Source organism: Limulus polyphemus, unplaced genomic scaffold, assembly GCF_000517525.1.
Source record: "Limulus polyphemus unplaced genomic scaffold, Limulus_polyphemus-2.1.2 Scaffold535, whole genome shotgun sequence".
NCBI classification, from domain to species: domain Eukaryota; kingdom Metazoa; phylum Arthropoda; class Merostomata; order Xiphosura; family Limulidae; genus Limulus; species Limulus polyphemus.
In genome coordinates, this window is record NW_013666145.1 from 157,492 (window position 1) to 179,728 (window position 22,237).

The 22,237-nt window shown below is 31.9% G+C and overlaps 1 protein-coding gene across 1 annotated transcript in view; it reads left to right on the plus strand.

Moving 5' to 3' along the window:
- Nucleotides 1-369: 369 nt before the first annotated feature.
- The window catches only part of LOC106458933 (MFS-type transporter SLC18B1-like), a 39,519-nt gene continuing 17,651 nt past the window's right edge, over nt 370-22,237 (plus strand). Inside the window, exons 1-4 of the mRNA XM_013918500.2 lie at nt 370-556; nt 10,077-10,547; nt 15,848-15,943; nt 16,848-16,921. Coding sequence (XP_013773954.2) covers nt 10,296-10,547; nt 15,848-15,943; nt 16,848-16,921 — 422 coding nt within the window. The 5' untranslated portion in view covers nt 370-556; nt 10,077-10,295. The remainder of the gene's footprint in view (nt 557-10,076; nt 10,548-15,847; nt 15,944-16,847; nt 16,922-22,237) is intronic.

The following is a 22,237-nucleotide window of genomic DNA, read 5'->3' on the forward strand; positions in this document are numbered from 1 at the left end:
GACTTTAATCAAAGTAATTTATGTAAAAGAATAAATAATACATATAATTGCAAGAATTTGTTGAATGTGTAGTATTTCCAAAAACGAATTCGCCGAAGGTTATCACGAAAATGTCTCAAAATTCATGTATACGGGAATTTTCTACCGTATATTGGATTAGTACACCATATAATTACATTAAACAAGTTAACACAAAATGTATGCCAATTCATCACGTCATCAGCCATTATTCTTGACAAAAAATGTTTTGATACGATTGTTTACAAGATACAAGGTTTTTCTGCTGTAATATTCTAACTTTAGAATTTATCCAGTCTTCAATCACGGCTAACCTTACAGGAGTCCTAATCGTTCTCACTTCCCCTCGTGCTCGATGAAAACAATTGTTAGGTCTTGTGATAACGATATTGCCGAAGAGATTGGAATTGTCCTATAGGTGTCAGCGACTATAGTAACTGATGCATATGAAACATGCTTAAATAGTGTGAAATGTACGATTAAATGATGTAATGACTATTCTTTAACTCGAAACTTGAAGAAAAGTGAGGAGAGGATTGTAAGTACAATAGTCATTATTGTTCATGTGTTAGTTACTTGTTTTGTTTCTGTTCTTGTTTTTTGCGTTGATCAATACTTTAAGTAAGCTAATGATACTTTCTATCACAAGCAAATAAGTATAAAGTTTACGAAGAAGTGCCATACAACCTTAGGAAGAATGAGTGACAACATTATATCGCATGTCGCGAAATTTATTCATGTAAAAATTAATATGTAAGATGGACAAATACTATCTGTTACATTCGATGAACATGTCTATTAAACTAAGATATAAATATTTTTATAAAATGAACATTTTAACCTTCAAAAATCTCTTGTGTATTATAAATGTGTCTTTATGCTTTACAAAAATGTCCCTTCCACTCTCGGAACTTTATAACATGGACAAAGCCTGGCACAATGGATTATAATAATTATATTAAGGACTATTAAATAAGTTTAAAACTATAAAGGTTAAATTAATATGCATGTTGAAATACTAAATAATAGTTGTCTAATTAGAACTTAATAATATAATTACTGTTTAAAAAATGATTAACTAGTCCAGCTATAACAAAGTATTTGAGGGATATTACAAGTTGTCAAAGACATATTTGGTTTGATAATGATCAGGAAGACTAAATATTATGTTTGTTTTAAATTTTATTTTAGTTCTGATATCAAATATGAACCGTACAAATATCACTTTTACTGTAGTTATAACAGTTACAGCTAAATATCTAATGCACATACTTTTTTATCACTTCAATAATAGCTTTCGTTCTCTGTTAACATGTACACATTGTTGATGCTATTGTATCAACTTATTGCAAATATTTCTCTGCTATAAAACAGCTATGTTCCTATTCATAATTCATTATGCACTGAATCACATTAGAACAAATGATGAAACACTAAAACTTTTGATAAATGACCTCTCTTCCTCAAGGTTAAAGGAAATAATGGCGGATGTTGATTACAAATATACATAGTTCTGACACTAACTACATTTTCCAATATGTGATTTAGTAGTAAATGCGTAATATACTCGTTTTCTAATTAACAAAAAAAAGCATGTATGAGTACAAAATGATTAGAAAAAAAAAACGAAAACGATAAGAAAGTTCAAAGAGTGGTTTGTTCTTCGGGGCAAGCTGTGGCCTAGTGGTCAACGGGGGTAGGCAGCAGATTGGTAAGTCCAAAATTAGATAAGCTGTGGCCTAATGGTCAACGGGGTAAGCAGCAGATTGGTAAGTCCAAAATTAAATAAGCTGTGGCCTAATGGTCAACGGGGTAAGCAGGAGATTAGTAAGTCCAAAATTAAATAAGCTGTGGCCTAGTGGTCAACGGGGTAGACAGCAGATTGGTAAGTCCAAAATTCGAACTATGATTATTCGCTGAACACACTCCGCGTTTAGCCTGCTATTCGGTTAAGAGTGTCAATGTAAGCGGCGGGTCGTGCTGAATTGTTGCTTTCCTTCTAGTCGCAAGTTTTAAACCAAGAATTGTTATACCTTTGACATGGGCTAGGTGTCCCAAAATATGTCTTACAAGTTGGAAATATTTAGTAGGATTTTTTCAACAGGATCAGAAAAACAGAAGCGCAAAATAGAAATAAAAGTGGACTTGAATACCACTTCCAAACCCCAAAATTCATTGTTTCAACTATTGCGTCTCATTCCCCCATAAATTCTCTACCTCTTAATATTTTCTACTTCTAGACCTTCTGACTCCCCATTTCAAGATTCTTCTTATATTACTTTTTTGTTTAATATATATTTTCATTGGATATAATTTTTTTTCACATTTATTTCGCTTTTCCAGTTCGTGTGTCAAAGTCTCTCAATGGTTCTTAACATTACTTCTTGCACAAACATGTATTCGTGTAAGTCGTTCTTGCATCGAAACTAATCCTTCTCTTTGCTTCTCATAACTTACATATCACACATTCACAAGTGCTATTTCACAAATTAGATCATGTTAATAATGAAGAGAAGCATCACAGGTATGTAGAAAATAATCTTTAATTATCTATTATTTGTACAAGTCGTCTTGAAATTAATATATTTCATCTTACGCAAAAGACTTTAAGCACAAAACTACACAATGTACTCTGTCCACCGTGGGTATCGAAAACCGATTTTTACATTTATAATTCCTTATACATACCATCGAACCACCAGGTTGGGGAGGGGGGGAGGGAGGCAAATAAAAAAAAGGCATTGCTAAATGTAATAAGTGAAAATGCTATTGAACATAAAAAATAAAATTATATTTTGATGAACTTAATTAAAAAAAACGGTAATCAGGATACAATCTACTTCAAACCTTTCTTTTTGAGTAGAAAGATCTAAGCGTAAAAAAAGTGAGCTTGGACGCCCACTTCCTTACAGAATGTAAACTTTGAAAGGTTATCCCAACGCTTTGGCAGTTCAAACAAGTGTGGCTAACGTGTCCTGTCAGAGACGTTTACTTGATAAAAAACTGAGACTCAAGCAACGTCACAAACGTATTCTAACCAAGAAAGTGACTCTGTATACATATAAAATCTTAAACTGTCTCCTAGCTTGACTTTATTCACCTGCCTTGCTTTATTATCAGACTGAATGATAAAAACTTTCTAGACGAACACATCCAGATTACTGAATTGTTAATCTCTGTACATCGAGCTACTTCTGAGAACTTTGACTTCAGTTTCGTAATGTTTAACCACGGTTTCCTTGACCTGAATGACACGTGTAAGAGTGCCCTTGATTAAGAACATAACTTGCTCTCTCTCTCTCTTTATACTTAAGTATGCCGAGTATCCATACAATTTTGAAAGTACATATAGGTCCTGAAATCTTTATCTATTTACCGCTAAGCCTACTTTCATAGAACAGCATTCAGCTACACTTCACTTTGAAACTAGATTTTAAAACTTTGCACTCGTCTTCTTTAATTACTTTAACTGCATCACAGCTACCTTTTCTCTCGTCAAAGAAGAAAATGATTCCCTTAAAAATGTATCCTAATGCTATTTCTTATCACTCAAACAGCCAAAGGTAATGGAATTATTATTTTGAATAAATATATCTACATTAACAAAATAGTCGTCATTTTTAAAGATCCGATCAATTTTAAACCACACTGTGCAGACTGCATCTCTCTTACTTCAGAAACGTAATGAACAAAAGATTCATTACAGGAACTACTTATGTAGTACACTACTCATGTGGCCCTAAACCTAGAACTCTATGTGAGCTACTGAAGGTTCATTCTTTCTTGCATTGGCTAACGTAGCTACAGATTTGCTAAATTTATTGTTTCGATTCTCAGCCTCCTAACTGCTGATGAATTTACTTCCATTGACTTTGTACATGAAATTAGTTCTCTATCATTTCATTACGTTTTTTGGTTAATTTCGATACCTATTCTCTTCTTACCAGCATTTCCGTTCACGAAACCATTAATATCTATCTATCTGGGCCCAGCACGGCCAGGTGTTAGAGCGCTCGACTCGCAATCTGAGGGTCGCGGGTTCGAATCCCGTTACACCAGAAATGCTCGCTCTTTCAGCCGTGGGTGAGTTATAATGTGATGGTCAATCCCACTATTCGTTAGTAAATAGTACCCCAAGAGTTGGCGGTGGGTGGTGATGACTAACTGCCTTCCCTCTAGTCTTACACTGCTAAATTAGGGACGGCATACGCAGATAGCCCTCGTGTAGCTTTGCGCGAAATTCAAAACAAACAAACAGACTGCCATTGTCACACAACTAATATTACTAGTAAGATTTTTTTTTCTTAATTAATTTTTTAATTTCATAAAAGTTAGCTGAGAATAGATTGTGTAAGTTAAGAAAGAAAATAGGTTATGTTTGAAACACGGAAAATTAATACAAGAACATTATTCTAGTAAGAACTATTAAGTGAACTACTGCGCGAAATTCAAAACAAACAAGCAATCTATATATATATACATATTTGTGTGTGTGTCTGTAATCTTAGCTAACTAGCCCCCCAATGGCACGGCGGTATGTCTGCGAACTTACAATGCTAGAAACCGGGTTTTGATACCAGTGTGGGCAGAGCACAGATAGCCCATTGTGTAGCTTTGTGCTTAACGTCAAACAAACAAACTGTTACCCAAACGTATATTCCTTTCTACAAAAATCCGTTTTATCAGATAGATAGTAAAGCTATCAGAAATACAAAACAGTTTCCAAAAAGCAAGACAAACAACGAACCATCTAATTAGATTAACAGAAGAAATAATACAAGGCTTTAATAATAATAAAAAAACTGCAGAGTCGCATGCTTTCTTGATATAGAAAAAAAAAAACATTCGATAAAGTAAGGCACAATGGAATCAGATACAAACTGTCCAAAATGGGATTCCCTAAAGACATTATTCGCTGAGTTTCTAACTTCCTGGAGAATAGGAGAATCAGAGTAAACGTTGAGAGCACCTACTCCGAGTGCTTCACTTCGGAGGAGGTCATCCGTAAGGAAGGAGTACTTAGCCCTAAACTGTTTATCATGCGACGTGCATCTTAAAGACTTGAACCACACCTTCTATTCACAGTTCGCAGATAACGTTGCTATCCAAACCCAACAACAGTAACATACAATATACAACCAATGCTAAACGAAATAGAACTTTATTGAAATAAATGAAGAATTAAAATTAATTTGCACAAACTACAAGTCATCCTATTCAGAAAATAAGAGAAAACAAGCAAAATAATACCACAGTTATTTCTAGACAGGACTCTCTTGCAAGAAGCAAACATAAGCAAAACTACTAGGAATTATATTAGATTCGAAACTAACATGGTAACCGCACACAAACAGCATAAAAAATCAATATCTAGAAAAAAGCGAGTTATCTTAGGAGCCTGACAGGTAACAATCAAGGAGCTTCACCTGAAAATATTTTAAAACAAGAGCAATCAGAGAGATTGCATACCATCTCCCGCCTCTCCTTTTCGAGATTGCATGCATTTATATCGGATAGCATAAAATTTTACCTTCGTAAACTCAGAAAATCCTTCTCAGATCCAGAATGATCAATGATCCGAACCATTTTTGCAGTGTGATGAGGAGTCTCAACCTTAATGGGTCCATGAAATTTGGTAGAAATCTGATCATACTTTACAGAGTTATTAACCTAAAACCGTGATGATGCTCTATCTCCCCATTATAAAAATGCTTTAAGTGATTCAAAATCAAAAATTGGATCTGGACTAAATTTTGGGAGGACTGTCACATACATTCTTCCCATCTTGTGTAAAATTTTCTTGTATATCGGTCTATTAGTTTTCGAGATATGCACTCGGAAATATAGACACACACAGACCCATTTGCAATACCCTCACAGGGCGAGGGTAAATATACAGAATATACATAAAACCAGTTATAGAATACGTCTGCACAGCACGAATCAATGTATCAAAAATACACATAAACAAACGACACCAAATATAATATTATACATCAACAAAAACTTACCGAGTCCTACGCTCAACATTTCTCCATAACTACTCAAACATGCCGACTCTGTCAGACAGAATCCTGAATAACTCGCTTCAATAATATAAGAAAAATATAAATATAAATGAAATAATGAACAAATTAGAGAGCTAGATCATACATGATAAGCCAAACCCTAAGTATCTCTTCCCTCTAAACATCATTAATTGTTTGTTTGTTTGTTTTGAATTTCGCGCAAAGCTACACGAGGGCTATCTGCACTAGCCGTCCCTAATTTAGCAGTGTAAGACTAGAGGGAAGGCAGCTAGTCATCACCACCCACCGCCAACTCTTGGGCTACTATTTACCAACGAATAGTGGGATTGACCGTCACATTATAACGCCCCCACGGCTGAAAGGGCGAGCATGTTTGTTGTGACGGGGATTCGAACCCGCGATCCTCAGATTGCGAGTCGAGCGCCGTAACCACCTGGCCATGCCGGGCCATACATCATTAATAAGATACTTACTAGTCAAACCGTGCTAGGCTAACTGGTTCCTAGGATTATGCGTGTGTGTTTATGAGTACTAAGTGGAATTCTTTATGACCAGTATTGAGTGGTTGGACCAGGGAGGGTCATGCTTAACGTAGACCTCTTCCTCCTTATCAGAAGTTGGTGTTATTCTGTTTATACTGAAACTGATTTCTACATAATATCCCCGTTACTATGTTGCTTTAAATATTGTCTGTTGTCCGCAATTTTGTTTTGAATTTAACATATCCTTTTCAGGCCATGCCCATTTCATGGGGTAATATTAACAAGTATATTTGCAATGAGCTTCGCTAATGTATGATTGCACTTTCAGTTCTGTGCTCATAATATAGTTTCATGGACCAAACCTCGTCGACGAACCACGCGCCCAGTTCAAATCGATCTCCTCCTACACATGGTATGTAAACAGTACTTTTATCCCATTCTGCTTAAAATAATAAGCTTCTTACTTTCTAAACTATTTAAACTACTGAATTAAATTTACTCGTGAATTTGACAGAACAAGTCTTTACCTTTTATACTTACACATTCTTGTAACACTTAATCTTAACTACTTTTCGACCTCAATCTATCAGAAACAAACTTTTTCCTAGGTTAGTCATGTATTTCAACAGTTTCACTCCACACAACTACAAACTTAATGTTGTTTATAATATTTTAGAAAGAATAACGAAATTTGTTCTAACCATCAGTGCTTACTTATATAGCGAAACTAGTCTAAAAAAGATTGACTTTACTGACAGGCCTGGCATGGCCTGGTGATTAGGGCACTCGAACCGCAATATTCAGGTTGCGCTTTTAAATCCTGTCACCGAACATGCTTGCCCTTTCAGCCTTGGGAGGGTTATAATCCCACTATTCATAAGTAAAAGGAAGTGCAAGAGTTGGCGGTGGGTGGTGTTGACTAGCTGCCTTCCCTCTAATCCATCACTTACGAATTAGGGAATGGTAGCGCAGATAGTTTCCTGACAACCTATTGCACAAACTCATACGTACGTTTCTTAACAGTGAATACGAATAACGACCCTTCCTCCACTTTTCTGTTCCAAAATGTACCATTAGTTCTTTGCTGACCTTTCTTGGCAAGCACAGTATAATTCTGATAAAATAAATAACTAATATAGTCAAATCATTTTTATCCTCAGGTCCATCTGAGAATTATCTTTAAGCTCTCTCTTCGACTGAGTAAGTTCTTTAACTTTAAAGACCAATACCTAAACCTCTATTTTCATGGAATGTTATATTCTTATACGAATGATAGCTATCAGGCTATCTATATTGGCAAAACACCATCTTAAAGCCAAAATCCATTGGCATAAGGTAAATAACTTTCTGATATTTGCACCTCTGCTATACGCTAACATTGTGAGAACATTAATAACCCTTTCAATATTCTGACCACTGACCATTACAGCCTTGAATTGCTGATCAAAGAAACTTTTTTATTCAAAAATACCACATTCGGCTAAATATCTCAATAATTTCTTCTCAGATAAATATATCTTAATAACCATTGCGTTTCCCCGTTCGTATGTATATCTCGTTTATTTCAGTTTGTAACCTTAATGTGATGGATCTAGACATCGTGCTTGTACCCACGTTTTTTGTTTGTTTGTTTTTGTCTTTTGCTGAAGATGGACTATGCCTATTCCAAAAATGCCCTGTACAAATAAACTAGATTATATTATTAGAAACGCGTGACGTCTGACTTCCGGAACGTCCACCACATAACTGATCAACACGCTTACAATGGTCATGTGCCATTTACCCTGATGAAGAAAGTCCACTTTCTGAAAGCACTTAGGTTGTTAGGTTTCTTTTCCTCAGCTATACTGTTTATATAGACATGCGACTGTCGTGGGGGCTGAATCAGGTCGGAGAGCCCAGTTTTGATTTTACTTTTATTTTATAACTGTACCTTTTTTAGAAGCATCAACCATCTTGTAACTGAGTACGGTCAGTGAAGTATAGTCTTATAAGTGGAACATTGTAAATTTGAGCCCTCAAATCTGTTTTTAACGTTTGAGAATAGAGGTTAAATCCGATAATGGTGTATCTCTACCACTTTGTGGGTCCCATTTTTGTATATTCTTCTCTTACTAAGATAAGTTTTGCCCTTCGCACATTGTATTTTGCACTTTAGTTTAGTTGTATCTCTTTCATGGGCGAAGGTTTTTGTTTTTGGCCTTGTTACATATTAGTTGTACGAAAATAAAGGTAAGTATATGCCATTTTGATGTTATTTTCCTTTATATTGTAAATTTATATAACTGCTCTGTAACCTGAACATACATACAACTATGCATATATTTTATTCATGAGAATTATTCTAGGAAGTTTTATATCTTCACTAGTTTGTTGCTTAACCAGTGTTGTATACCAAACCACGCTTTATAACTCTACTTGTCTGTGATTTTCAATAATTAAATTTTAGCTTTAATATTTGGTCTTATATAATGATATCCATTTTTCAATTGGTTGACAGGGTGTAGTGGCAAGACTAAGCACTTTTGTTGGTCCATTGCTCTAGCAGGGTCGTGATGGAGGGTAGATGTACCTTGCTCACAGAATGTTAATCGTAATTTATAATAACGGTTTGCATATTCTAATATCGCGGAGTGTTGTCGTAAATGTAAAGCATGGCATAATGAGCAATAAAATTAGTACTTATATGATGGGTTCATGGCAAACTCCCGACTATTCACAGTGCAATGCCGTCAAGGAGTGCTTATGACTGGAGGTTTAGTAACTGATCTTTACCAACAAAAAATTTTATCCGGTGAGATTGCTAAATATCGTAGAGCCAAAGAGTCTTTTATTTCAATTAATTAAACAAATAGCTACATATTTAACTTCCATTTTAATTATAATTCAAACCAACTCAGAACAAATTCTCATTGCTTCCATCATTACTTATGTTTGTATTTTTCAAAGGAATAAAGCTTGAATATCCTTAAGAAACGAATAAATCATCTTAACTCAAAAGAAAACAAATATATCTATATGTCTTACATAAAAACCTAAGAGTTTTCAACTCAAGAAGTAAATATATATAATTTTCAAATATTCGGTATTTGGTCCCTCCTTTTTATCTTTCTAACTTAGTACACGAAATTCCTGTTTAATTGCATTCCTATCAAGAAAGTCAAAACTAAAAACTCCTGTTGTCTAAAGACAGTTTGTGACTTTGCGGAGATTTTCCAGAACACATCTCAGCTTTTTATACAAAGCAAAAATAAAGCATTATTGTTATTTTTTTTTAATTTAATGGCTTTATTATTAAATTCTGTACATTTCTGACAGTTTTAATTATTTGTATTAATAGTTTTTTTTTAATATCAAAAAGTATGTAACTTGTAATATTGGCACATTTTATTCATATATTATGGTCGTTGTAAGAACTCTGAAACACCTGTAAAAATTAAAGTCCAGGTTCAAGCAGTAATACGGTATTAATAAGATAAGCTATTGATATAGATTTATTTTTATTTATTCGCATTGTCTTTTAAATACTATTTCTATATTCCTTTAGGTAGACGTATGCAAGTAGCTGTATTATAAAAAGGGTAACTGGAAGAATAACGCTGAAATACTTATAACATTTCCTTGCTCCGTTTACAAGTTATCTAGACTAGGAAAAAAATATTGAGTATACAATATAAACGAAACGTTGTTAACAGACCGGAAGAAACTCAAATAGAAAATACATTTGTGTATTGGCATTAAGCATTAACACTGGAAGACGGCTAACATGTCAAAGGAAGACAAGAATCCTCTGCTAGAACAGGAGTCTTTTGAGAAGAAACAGTACAAGTCTGTGGAAGATCAAAAGGAAACACTTTATGGCAGCAATAAACTCTCACAGAACGACAACATTTTGGAGAGTAAACAAAAGAATAAAAAGTTCACACCTCAACAGTGGGCAACGCTCCTTACCCTTGCATTTGGAAATTTTTGCATAGGAGCAACTATTTCGCTCCAAGCTCCATTTTTTCCTCAAGAGGTAAGTTCCGTTTAAAAAGTGATTTAAAAACAAATAGTTCTTCAATTACTTTCATTTAAAAGACACCTGTTTACTGAAGTTTGGCTAAACCTAAGTTCAACCAAAAAGTTATTTATGAAATGTTTTGTATACCAGAATAAATAGAAAAAGTTTTAAATAAATGATATTTCATAAGCTTTTTCTATATCAAGTATTTCAAATACTGAAAAGAATATGTACCTTTAAAAAAGGGATGACACAGATCAATCACTCCAAATTTTTAAATCTTTGATTGTTAGAACATAACAAAAAATTAAATGATCTCTGATAATTTAAGATACGGACATGGTTGTAATGATAAGCTTTATAATTAAAAATTAATGCACTTGCTTATAAGAACATACGAAAGAGTACTTGATCTAAAGAGATCACTCTCACGCAGCACAACAAAAAATAAAATGAGATGATCAAAAGCAAGTTACTGTAGTTTAAGAAATATTCATACTGTATCTGTGATTCCAAAATTTAAATCTATTACCTTTAGCATTAAAGTTCGTATTTCCAACTATTCCATCTTACCACTAAGTCAGACTTACCCATATAAAATTTCCGATTCAAAGTTTAAAACCTCTACTGTAGTTTCGTTAGAAAGGCGTTATTCTTATGCCCCATTTCGGACTTATTTCTCAACAGTACTTCATATGAGAGTTATATATAATGTTACAATAACTTAACTTGAAACTTGCTATAAGCAAAACCTAGAACTTCTTTTTGCTCTTTTCACCACATGAACAATAAGCTTTAAATGTGCTTTTTTTAACAATCATACCTAAAATGTTCGCTCTTTCTACATTCCTATGACTTTCATGGACGAAATGTCACTTTTAAATTGAGATAGCTTAAGATGCATAATTTTATACTTATGTGATTTGAAGATAGTTCTACATTTTCTGAACTAATCATTAAAACTGTTAAGGTATTTTTAAATACAAATGTGTTTTAGCACCTTCAGCGAGTTTACAAATATTGTTGCCAAACTGTTATTCCATCTTATATTATACATATATATATATATATAAAAAGTTGACAATAAAGGTTTCAAACTTCTCCTGATCACATTCTTTCAATTGCTAAGATGCCACTTAAATAGTACTTTTATGTTCATCTGTTTTTGTTTTTATGCAGTTCCATAAACATCCAAAGGCATTCTATAAGTCAAGATACATAACATCAATTAGGGTGATTTAGTCCAGGAAAGCGGAAGGCCTATGAATAAAATTCTTGGTTGCAAAACAAGAAAGCCCATCTCCCAAAATCATTCTGAGAAACGTTAACGAAATACTGAGTTTTGAAATGGTTTTGCTGATAACTTTTGGTAATAACTACTAGTAATAAGAGTCAAACTAAAAGGGCTATTTATCTTTGAACTCTCTTTTGACCTTACATGGATGTCACACTAGCAATCTTCTAATCATCAAGAAATTTCCTGGTGTGTAATTAATACTATGCGTGTATATTTTCCTTTCTAGCCATGGTTACGATATACTGTGATCCAAAAGGTAATATTATTATAGCAATGGACTTAACAATGTGATCGAATTACGAACTTTTTATGTACTTTGAATAAAACAAGAAATGTCAAGGATATGTTTAAGCACCGTACTAAATGTACATGGCCGTTCATAGATTAGTGGTTAGCGTTCTGGGTTGCGTATCTGAAGGTCCAATGTTCGAGAGTATGTGCTGCTGAACATATTCCACAATTACAGCGTTATAAATGTAATAGCTAATCCCATTTATAAGGTTGAAGAGCACACAAAGCAGATTCTGCTTGCTGTCTGCCCTCTCTCACTGGTCATTAGTTCAAAATTACGAACAGAATATTTGAGTCCTACGAGCTCTTACATGTTCGTTTAGCCCCCGTACGCTCAGAATGAAAATTCCAATTCAAACAATCTAAGTATTTATATTATCAATTTATCATGATTCGTTATTAGGTTCAAAAAATCATATGATTGTACTTTTCTCATGAGGTTCTATAACATATTACTTGATTTTCTTTACAGTAATTCATGATTAGCTAGGACATAGTCTCGTGTCAAGAAATAAATCAAAACATGCTATTGTCAGTGTCATTTATTTTAATATGGCAAAATAAACAATATGATATGTTAAAGTTTGTTATAAGATCACGCGTGGAACTGATGTTATCCAGATGTAATGTGTGTCAAGCAGAAAAGATCATATATATCAAATAATCATGCTTTTAGATAGTGGTTCACGGTCCAAATATGTTGATTGTTTAATATTCATGGTATTCAACTCACATTTTGTGTCTCTTTACCTTATGAGTTATTAAGCCTTTCTGTAAGTGTTGGAATTTTGGAAATACTAAACATGATTAACTTAAACTGGACAGCATATTTTAAATATTTTATTGAAAGTCATTACAAATTAGAACAACTGTATGAAAGATCGTGTCTTTTGTTACTTTATCACTTTTATCACTAAGGGGTTCTTTTTCGCGCCAGGACCTTAGGCAAATAACATCGTCAGAAGAATAGTAATACCCCACCCGGTGGCTCAGAGGCAAATCTGAGGGCTTGTCTCGTTTTGATACCCGCTATGGGCATTGCACAGGCCACTCATTGCGTTGTTTATGATTATATTGTATAAACGAATAAACAGTCGAGTGTTAAGTAAAGTCTAGTCATTTGCAAGGCGCTTCAATAATCGAACATAAATAATGAAGTACACAGCCATGTTGATTTAATTTTTTATATCATAACCTCTAATGCATTTACATACCTTTCTTCAGTTTATAATTCAGAACGGTTTTACAATAATATTACAGAGTTTCAAGAAACGAATACGTCACTACTTTCGAATTAGAATAAAGACTGTACGTCTAGTAACTTATCTACACAAAAATATGGCTTTCCGATACATCTTCCACTAAATAAACAAAGCACTTGGTAATCACTAGTTCCTATCTGAACTTATGTCATGCCTTTGGTTTTTTAAGCTAACCTTTCAGTATATTCAAATATCCTTGAATCATACGTTGTTTAAAGATATTTTAGAGTAATGACGGTTGCTAATCAAAATGAGTTAATAGTTGGACAATACTGAAGGATAAGAAACAATACATCAGCTAAAACAATGGCTTGAGTAACGACATATTAGCGATAGCAATAACAGCAACAACATTCGCAAGTAATAAATAAGGCTTGCGTGGTCAGATATACATCGTATTTAAACATTACACATTACCATAGAATAACTAATCGTTCAGTGATAGCGAAACAAAAAACAGATTAAGCCACTATGTCATTCATGTATTCTTTCTTTTCTTCGCTGAAGGTACACATTTTAGATAGAAATAAAAAGCTCAGAATTAAAAATAATGTTGTTTGAAATGTACTTGTTATTTAATCAAAATATGAAAGAGAGTAATGTTACAAGAGAGAATTCCAGCCATTTTTATATATAAAAAAGAAGATAGTAATCAGAATTAGTATTTCTAGAGCGATATTATGTTTAAAAAATCTAACATAAGCTTTAATATAAGATTGAACGCAAATTAATACAAATTGTTTTTAAAATGTGACAAGTTTCAATTTATTTTGCTTGTAATTCTAAAGGGCATTAAGTAAAATCCTTACAGTGAATGGTGTGTAGTATGGTGCCAATTTGCTTTTCTTCCGCTCAGCAGCTTAAATTAGAGATGGCATCAACTAGCCTTAGTAGCTTTACTATATATACAAAAACATATATAATTTTAAAACCATCGCTTGGATTTGATAAGTCATTCAATTAAACAACTTACTAGAACAATACTTTAAATTATAATTATATGATAATAATAATAATTAAACCTCGTAAATGTTTAATATGAAAATGACTTTCACACAACTGGAATATATTAATGATCGCGGCACAAGATAAGATTTAGTTTCATTTATTTTAAAATTCATAAGGCTGGGATGACCCTGTGATATATCGTTTTTTGTTCTATTTTGTTTTCAATTTCATGCAAAGTTATTCGAGGGCTGTTTGCGCTAACTGTCCTTGATTTTGAAGTGATGAATTAGAGGGAAAGCAGTTGGTTACCAACCAGCACCCTTTACCAATAAATAGTGGAACTGATCGCCACATTATAATGCCCCATGACTGAAAGGGTGTACATCTTCAGGGACAGAATTCGAACTTGCGACAGTCAGATTGCGAGTCGAGTGCCCTAACTATCATGTCATGTTAGGCCTCCTGTGGTAGAGTTCTAGATTTTGGAGCTGGCAAACCAGATTTGAATCCGTACAAAAGAATATAATATTCCCCGCGCTTTAAGATGTAGGTAGTTTATATGCATCGTTGGTAGTGAATTGTTGCTGTTTGACTGTCCTCCTCTGATTAGTAGCTGAAAATTCGGGATGCAGGCAGATATATTTAGTATTTTTGCTATAAGTACAAAAATATGTATAGAAATTTAAATTCACAAAACTATTATCTAGGTTATATTGTTCAGGTTATATTTACTCGATCTCGTCATTCCCGCTGTTAATGTTTAGCAATTACAGAAATTCGAAATGGCTAGTATTCCAATGCGTAATTCGTGCTAAATTAATATGAATGCTTCCCCTTCCAGTGGCTCAATGGTAAGTCTTATGGTTTATAATGTTAAAAATCGGGTTTTGATACCCATGGTGGGTACAGCACAGATAGCCAATTGGGTAGCGTTATGCTTAACAACAAACAAATTAGCATTCATTAAAGAGAATATAGTAATATTACAATTTTATCACCAGTGGTTTTCTTTGAATGGTAAGAATATTGAAAATTGAAGTTTCTCTAAGGCTAAGAGTTACAAAACTGTACTTTGCTTGAACTATGCGGTTGATGTGGAGATCTATTAAGATAATAACATACGATTCTGCATCTTCTGGTGACTCAGATTATAACAGTGGCATGGCGAACTTACAACGCTAGAAAGCGGGTGTCGATACCCGTGGTGGGCAGAGCATAGATAATCCATTTTGCAGCCTTGTACTTAACTACAAACCAGTATAACGCTAAAACATCGGCCAAATAAATCTTTTATTGTGCATTTTAAACGTTGTTTTACTATTAATTTTAATAGATACGGTTCTCTTTGGAAACGTAAAATTGAGTCATGATTTCAGAAATTTTAATTCTTTATGGTTTCAAAACTATATACAGAATGTAATTAGCATACATGAAATACGTCGTATGTAATTATAAAAATTAACGAAATTCTTCAGTACTTTCCTCATTTCAGTAACTTTGTCTCTAATCCAAAATAGGCTGAAAAGAAAGGAGCGACGCCAACTGAATATGGCTTGGTGTTCGGAATTTATCAACTCACGATGTTTCTCGCTGCACCATTGTGTGGAAAAATTGTGAGTTTATTTTACTTTACTGGATCGTTTTATTTTCATTTATCTTATAAATTAATCAACACCATACTGAATATTTACTTGCTGAAACATTTTTAACGTAATATTCAATCATTTATTAACATTCGGTAAAATATATATTTTTAACAACAGTTTAACGGTTAATATTAACAATTACTCTCACAATATTTAATTATTTGACGATGAAAGTCCAACATAATATAAACCCACGATAACTGTTCAACATTAATCATGTCTCACTTCCCTAAGTAAAGAGCGAACTCAAGTAAAGAATGAACTTTTGTGAATCAACAGGTGAGACAATTTCACCAGATAAACGGCCAGTTCAGTATTTATCAGTTTAAGTTGTTTTATTGCACAATTTTAAATATTGTAAAGCTAAAGACAACATTCATGTTTTGCAAATTAATAAGTTGTGTCTAAATAATGGACAACTAGTATAATTATGTGTCTTGTAAAAAGTATTTATGTCCATTTTCCTTCAATAAATTATGTTTATTAGAATTGTAAGTAATTTTTAAGAAGTCTAGAATCTTGCATGACAAATTAATATATAATGCCTTTTATAACAATTAATTTCTCATCTTGGTTTAGTATGTTGATTTAGGCCTAACCTATTTATTCTAAAAATGGCGAGCTAGTGAGTTTTCGCAATTTCTTTATCTCGATGATAAATACGAATATTAAATAACATTATAATTATTATTCTTCGTAGTTAGAATTTGATGATCAATTTTATCAAATTATATTCTTCTCCCGTTTATTTTGTTTTTACATATAATGTTAAGATATTTACGTTTACTAGTTTTTTAACAGTTTATGTGTAAGGAAAATAATGATTTGAAGGTGTATAAAACATTTGAGATAAAATTGTAAATGTTTTTAGATTGCTATAGTGACACCGTCATTCATGCTTAATGCTGGAATCTTCATCATTGGAGTGGCATCAATACTATTTGGGTACGTTTTTGAGATTAATTTATAATTTTCATATTTTACAAAAATCTTCATAAAACATATATAATGTATTAAGAAAAACATCTTCATAAGTTTATAACCCAATTTGTTACATGCATGAAATAGGCAAAAGCCTCGTTTTCAGACTAAAAGAACGTAGTGGGTGTAAATAAAGAAGTGTGAAAAACATTTTAAATGTTGATCTGACGATTTTCTTATATCTGTTGTTTTCTACTAATATTCAAGCTACAAACATACACATGTGTACGAATGCATGTTAAAGAAAGTAGTTTGATTATTTTACATAGCCCCCGATGGCCCAACGATAATTTTGAGGTCTTATAAGACTAAAAATACGGTTTCGATACCCATGGTAGCAGATCATAGATAGCTCATTGTGTAACTTTGAGCTTAACTACAAAGTAAATAAGCAAACAATCTTCTAAATATGATAACACAAACATTACGGATTATATTTATGATAACTGTGGAGCCTAGCTCTCATGTGAGTGTAAAAATGTTAAAGGGTCTAGTTGATTTTTTAATTGCAAGGACGTGTATTCGAACATGTATTGTGAATTTTATCATGATCGAACCAGGAGAACCTTGAAACTTTTCTTTTCCGGATAGAAAACAAAAAACAGAAATTTTAGAGAAAACTCGAAATAAAATACCATCAGTCCTAACAAACGGAAAGTGGGACGTTTTTAAATCTTGGATGGTTCGTAGTTACAAAAGGAATTGCGTTAGTAGAATATTTGGTATCAATAAACTGCTAGAAACCGGGTTTCGATACCCTTAGTGGTCAGAGCACAGATAGCCCATTGTGTAGTTTTGTGCTTAACTTCAAACAAATCAGGAAACTTGCAAAAAAATTCAAAATATTGCATTTATAATCACTTAAACTAACCCAGCTAACACACACAACGTTTCTAAAAGGTTGCTGAATAGTTGTGTATTGGTAGAATCCACAACGTCATTCGTTAGATGTTGTGACAGCGTTGTGGCAGTGTTAGACGTTAATCGTGAATATATATATATATATTAATGAAATAAACAATTTATAAAAAATCCAATAACAGTTTACATGTTTTAAAATACTGAACAGCCTTATTCGATATATTTTTTGTATAGTTTATGCTTTTCAAAATTTACAAAAGAGGAAAACGTTTTCACAACGCCGCATGCACATTTTTTTATTGCAACACAAATTGTAGCCTAAGTAATATGTTTACACTTTCTCCTGTGTAAGTACTTGTTATTTCAATTATTTTAGGAATGATAAATATATCATTTATCTTTGATTTTACTGTTTCTAATTAATTGAATATAGTTCTCACGAGTTCTCACAATGTTCTTGGAGTGGAAATGACCAGAGTTGTATTTTCGTAAGAAATACATAACGGCCTCATTTCTTACGAATAATTGTGTTTTTTCAGACGATTCAAGGAATGTCTCTATTATTTATATATTACGATACTATTTTATAACAAATACCTATAATACAGTTGTTTTTATATTTTTGAATTTTCTAGGAACTTATGATCTTCTGTAGTTTTAAATTATGTGCATGCATGCATGCACTTAGTGTGTATTTGTTTAAAGGAGTTTTATGTACTCATACCTGTGTGTTTATTCTACAAAATGATTTTGAAATAAAAAATAAATACATTAACCTTTATTTTTTGTGCATGGGGGAAATTTTCCAGGGGACAATTTCGTGGGGTCAATTTTCCTAGAATCAGAATAGTGTTAGACTGTTTGAGAGCGGTTTCTTGTTAGATGTTCCAAAGTTTTTGTAGCCTATTTGTATCATGGTTTATTTAATACTTTTATATAACATAACAGCCTTATGATAGAGCCTTTTGTAATGAAAACTACGTTGTTTTTCTACTGTTAAGATGAGCAACTATCAGATAAAGCACGACCAGACATAGCAACATAGACTGTAATGATATGTTGAGGATCTAAATTCGTTTTAATATAATGTAATCTGCTTCTGAACTGTGATGTCCAAAAATTAATTTTATGATGATGTTTCCTATATTTATGAATATTATTAAAGATAATTAAAATTACATAATTTCTTGTTATTGTAATATAGTTTTTTTTTCCCTTAAAATACAAACTCTCGACTCTTAATCAAAAGCTTCTACGGTGAAACTATGCAAAGAGTAAAGACGACCTCTATGGGATCAACAATATATTGCAGAATTATATTAAAAAATATGTTACGCATATTAATATTATATTGAACTTTTGAGTAATTTTAGTGATACAAAAGTAACATTTCTTAAAAAAAATCAATCAATTAAATTTTAATAGATATATGTAAAAACTGTCGAAATATATACACGAATATCTTACTTTGTTAAAAATGTGCTAAAATTGTTAAAATTAAAGGACAAACAAAAATTGCTTTAAAGCTTAAAGCTTAAAATCACTATATAACAAATAATCAAACTACATTAATTTATTAGCCAATATAATTCATCAACTATCAAGGGTTTGTCCAAAGTTTTGATTAGTACTTTGTGAGGGGCCATTGTATATATATATATATATACATAGTAAGAAATCCGTCGAATTCTGCTAGGGTCCACTGTGTATTATATACAGAAAATAACTGATCTTACAAATTTTTTAATAAGTTATTTACACTTTTTTGCTGTAAAAGGAGAAAACCTAAAATTGCTCAATATGATACAATATGAACGGTATGAAAAATCCTTTTTCCAGTCTTTGGTATATAGCAACGCATTTTTTTTTTTTATTCATTGGAATATGTTTGTTGTCCATTGGTAGTGGTGGTTTAAGAAATAGCTTTTTAATTAATTTAGACAAATAATTGTTTCTAATGAAATTATTCTCAAAATATTTTAAGATAATCAAGTTTACATATCGCCAACACTTAAAGATTCAGCATTAAACCAACCGCATTATTTTCCTCGTTCAACTTCAGTTGAAATTTTCCTTTAGTCGCAGTTCTTATTCACTGTTGACCTTAGACAGATTCTAAGTTATCCTCTGCTTATAGGTTCACTAAATTCATTCTGCGCATGTCTCTTAATTTTTGAAAATAACATGGATCTTAAATTAACATGTTCTTGTAATGTAGTAGTGAACCAATATAACCTAAAAACATTTAGTGCATTTATATTCATATACTATATTGGAAGTTTGAAATGTAGGTATACGATCCTTATACCTGAAAAAATACTTTAATCTGATAAAGTCTTAAAAACACATCTCAATTCTATTTGAGGGTACGTTTCATGACATAACTTGTGTGACTGATATATAATCAGTGTAGCCTGTTGTTCTGTATATGGCAAAACTAAAGCAAGTTTATGTTTAGCTAAATTACACTTATCTTATTGTTTTAGTAGTTTAGAATTACCTAATTTAGAATTTCTATTGGAAAGACATATTTTAGTAAAAAGTCTTAATACTATCTACCTCTTTGTGAAAAAAAATATCATATTTACTGGTGAATTTCAGACTCAATGAACCATTGTTTGAATCAAAATTGTTTAAAACTTTGATATATAACTATCAAGTTGATTAACCTACAATGTAGTTAAAGTCTTCTTATAGAAAATTTTACATTCAATTTTATCATCTTTATTATGAATAAAGAGGCCTAAGAATGGAAGTTCTTTTTTTTATCGATGATCTACAGTGAATTAAATATTAGCATGTCTATTGCTGAGATAGTTTCAAAAACTTTCAACATGTTTAGATTTTCTTTAAAATAGTAAAATATTATCTACATATCTTCTATAATAATAAAAGTGAAAAAAGACATTCTTCAAGTAATCATTTTTCATTGTGACATAGAACCAAATTATCGAATGATGGGGCTAACCTAGATCCCATAGTAGCACCATCAATCTGGTCATAAATGTCAGTGTCGAAAAGAAAATATAATTCTTTGCTGGCAGAATTAACGAATTCCTGAAACATGCTTAGGAAATCTTTGTAATATTGATATAAAAAGTCGGTACATAAATTTACGGTCTTATCTAACGGAATGTTGCTATTAAGGAACTCTATGTCAAAACTAGCACAATACACTCCATTATTAACATTCAATTTTGTATTTCTTGAGAGAAATTACAATTGAATTTAGTAGTGTATTATTTTATAATTAATGGATATAATAACTTAAATAGAAATCTTGCTAGCTCATTATTGTATGTGTCTATGCCAGAACCCATGAGTCTAACCGGTCATCTATCTTTTAGGAACTCAATACATAATACCAGAATGACAACCAAATGGTTTTATTTAAGAGTATATTTTATTAGTCAATATTTTATCCTTTTTCACTTTTAATAAATATTTTTGAAATTTACCTTTTGTAGTTTTAGTTTGATCTTTACGTAGCTTCACAAATTTATTACTGTCCTTTAAGATTTCCTTAACTTTATTGACATGATCTACTATATTTAAAATAATCACACTATTTTCTTTAGCATATTTTATAATAAATATATTTCATTGTCACTTAATATTTTCAATAGCCTGAAATTCCTCCTTACTTCTATTAGTAGATTTTATACGAGATTTTTAATCATTAAAATATGTTAAAGCAATTCCATTTACTTCAGTTCTTATATTGTCAAAGGTATCATTATCTTCCGCCAAATTATTTGTTTAGAAAGTTGCTTCAGCAACTGTTCAAAGATCAAAAAATTATCCTAATATTTGAGCCCTTTTGGTGGAATGGCAAATTTTAAACCATGGACCAAAACTCATTTTATTAATTCACTTAAACAGTAATTGGAAAAATTAAAAAAATCTCTATTATGTTATATATAAAAAGATCAAAATCTCTTTCTTCACTTTTCTTAACATACTTTTTACCAGAATTTTATTATGTTATATGTTTACCTAATTAAGCAGATGATTGTAAAGTAAAATACTAAATTGCTTTCCTGAAAATATTATTTTAATTGTCATTTGATGGCTTTGTCTGTTTTCAGTTTTTGTTTTACTTTAAATTTAACAATTGTTTTCTGAATTTTAAGAACTGTCTAGAATAGAAGAACTTAAGATAGATAATTTAAAATCAACAAAATTTGATGTTATATTATGTCTTTTACATTGTTCCAGAGAAAAATTTACACCCAACTTATTTTCATAATGATTAAAATGTAACTTTTCTGTTTTTCTTGACAATAATTAAAGTGAAACAAGTACACAGCGTGGTCACAAGTAAATAGACGCCACCTTTTTAGAAAAAATTAAAATTTTCAGTCATATTCACAATGAATTGATATATTTATAATTTAATTAATATCTAGTAGATCTTCC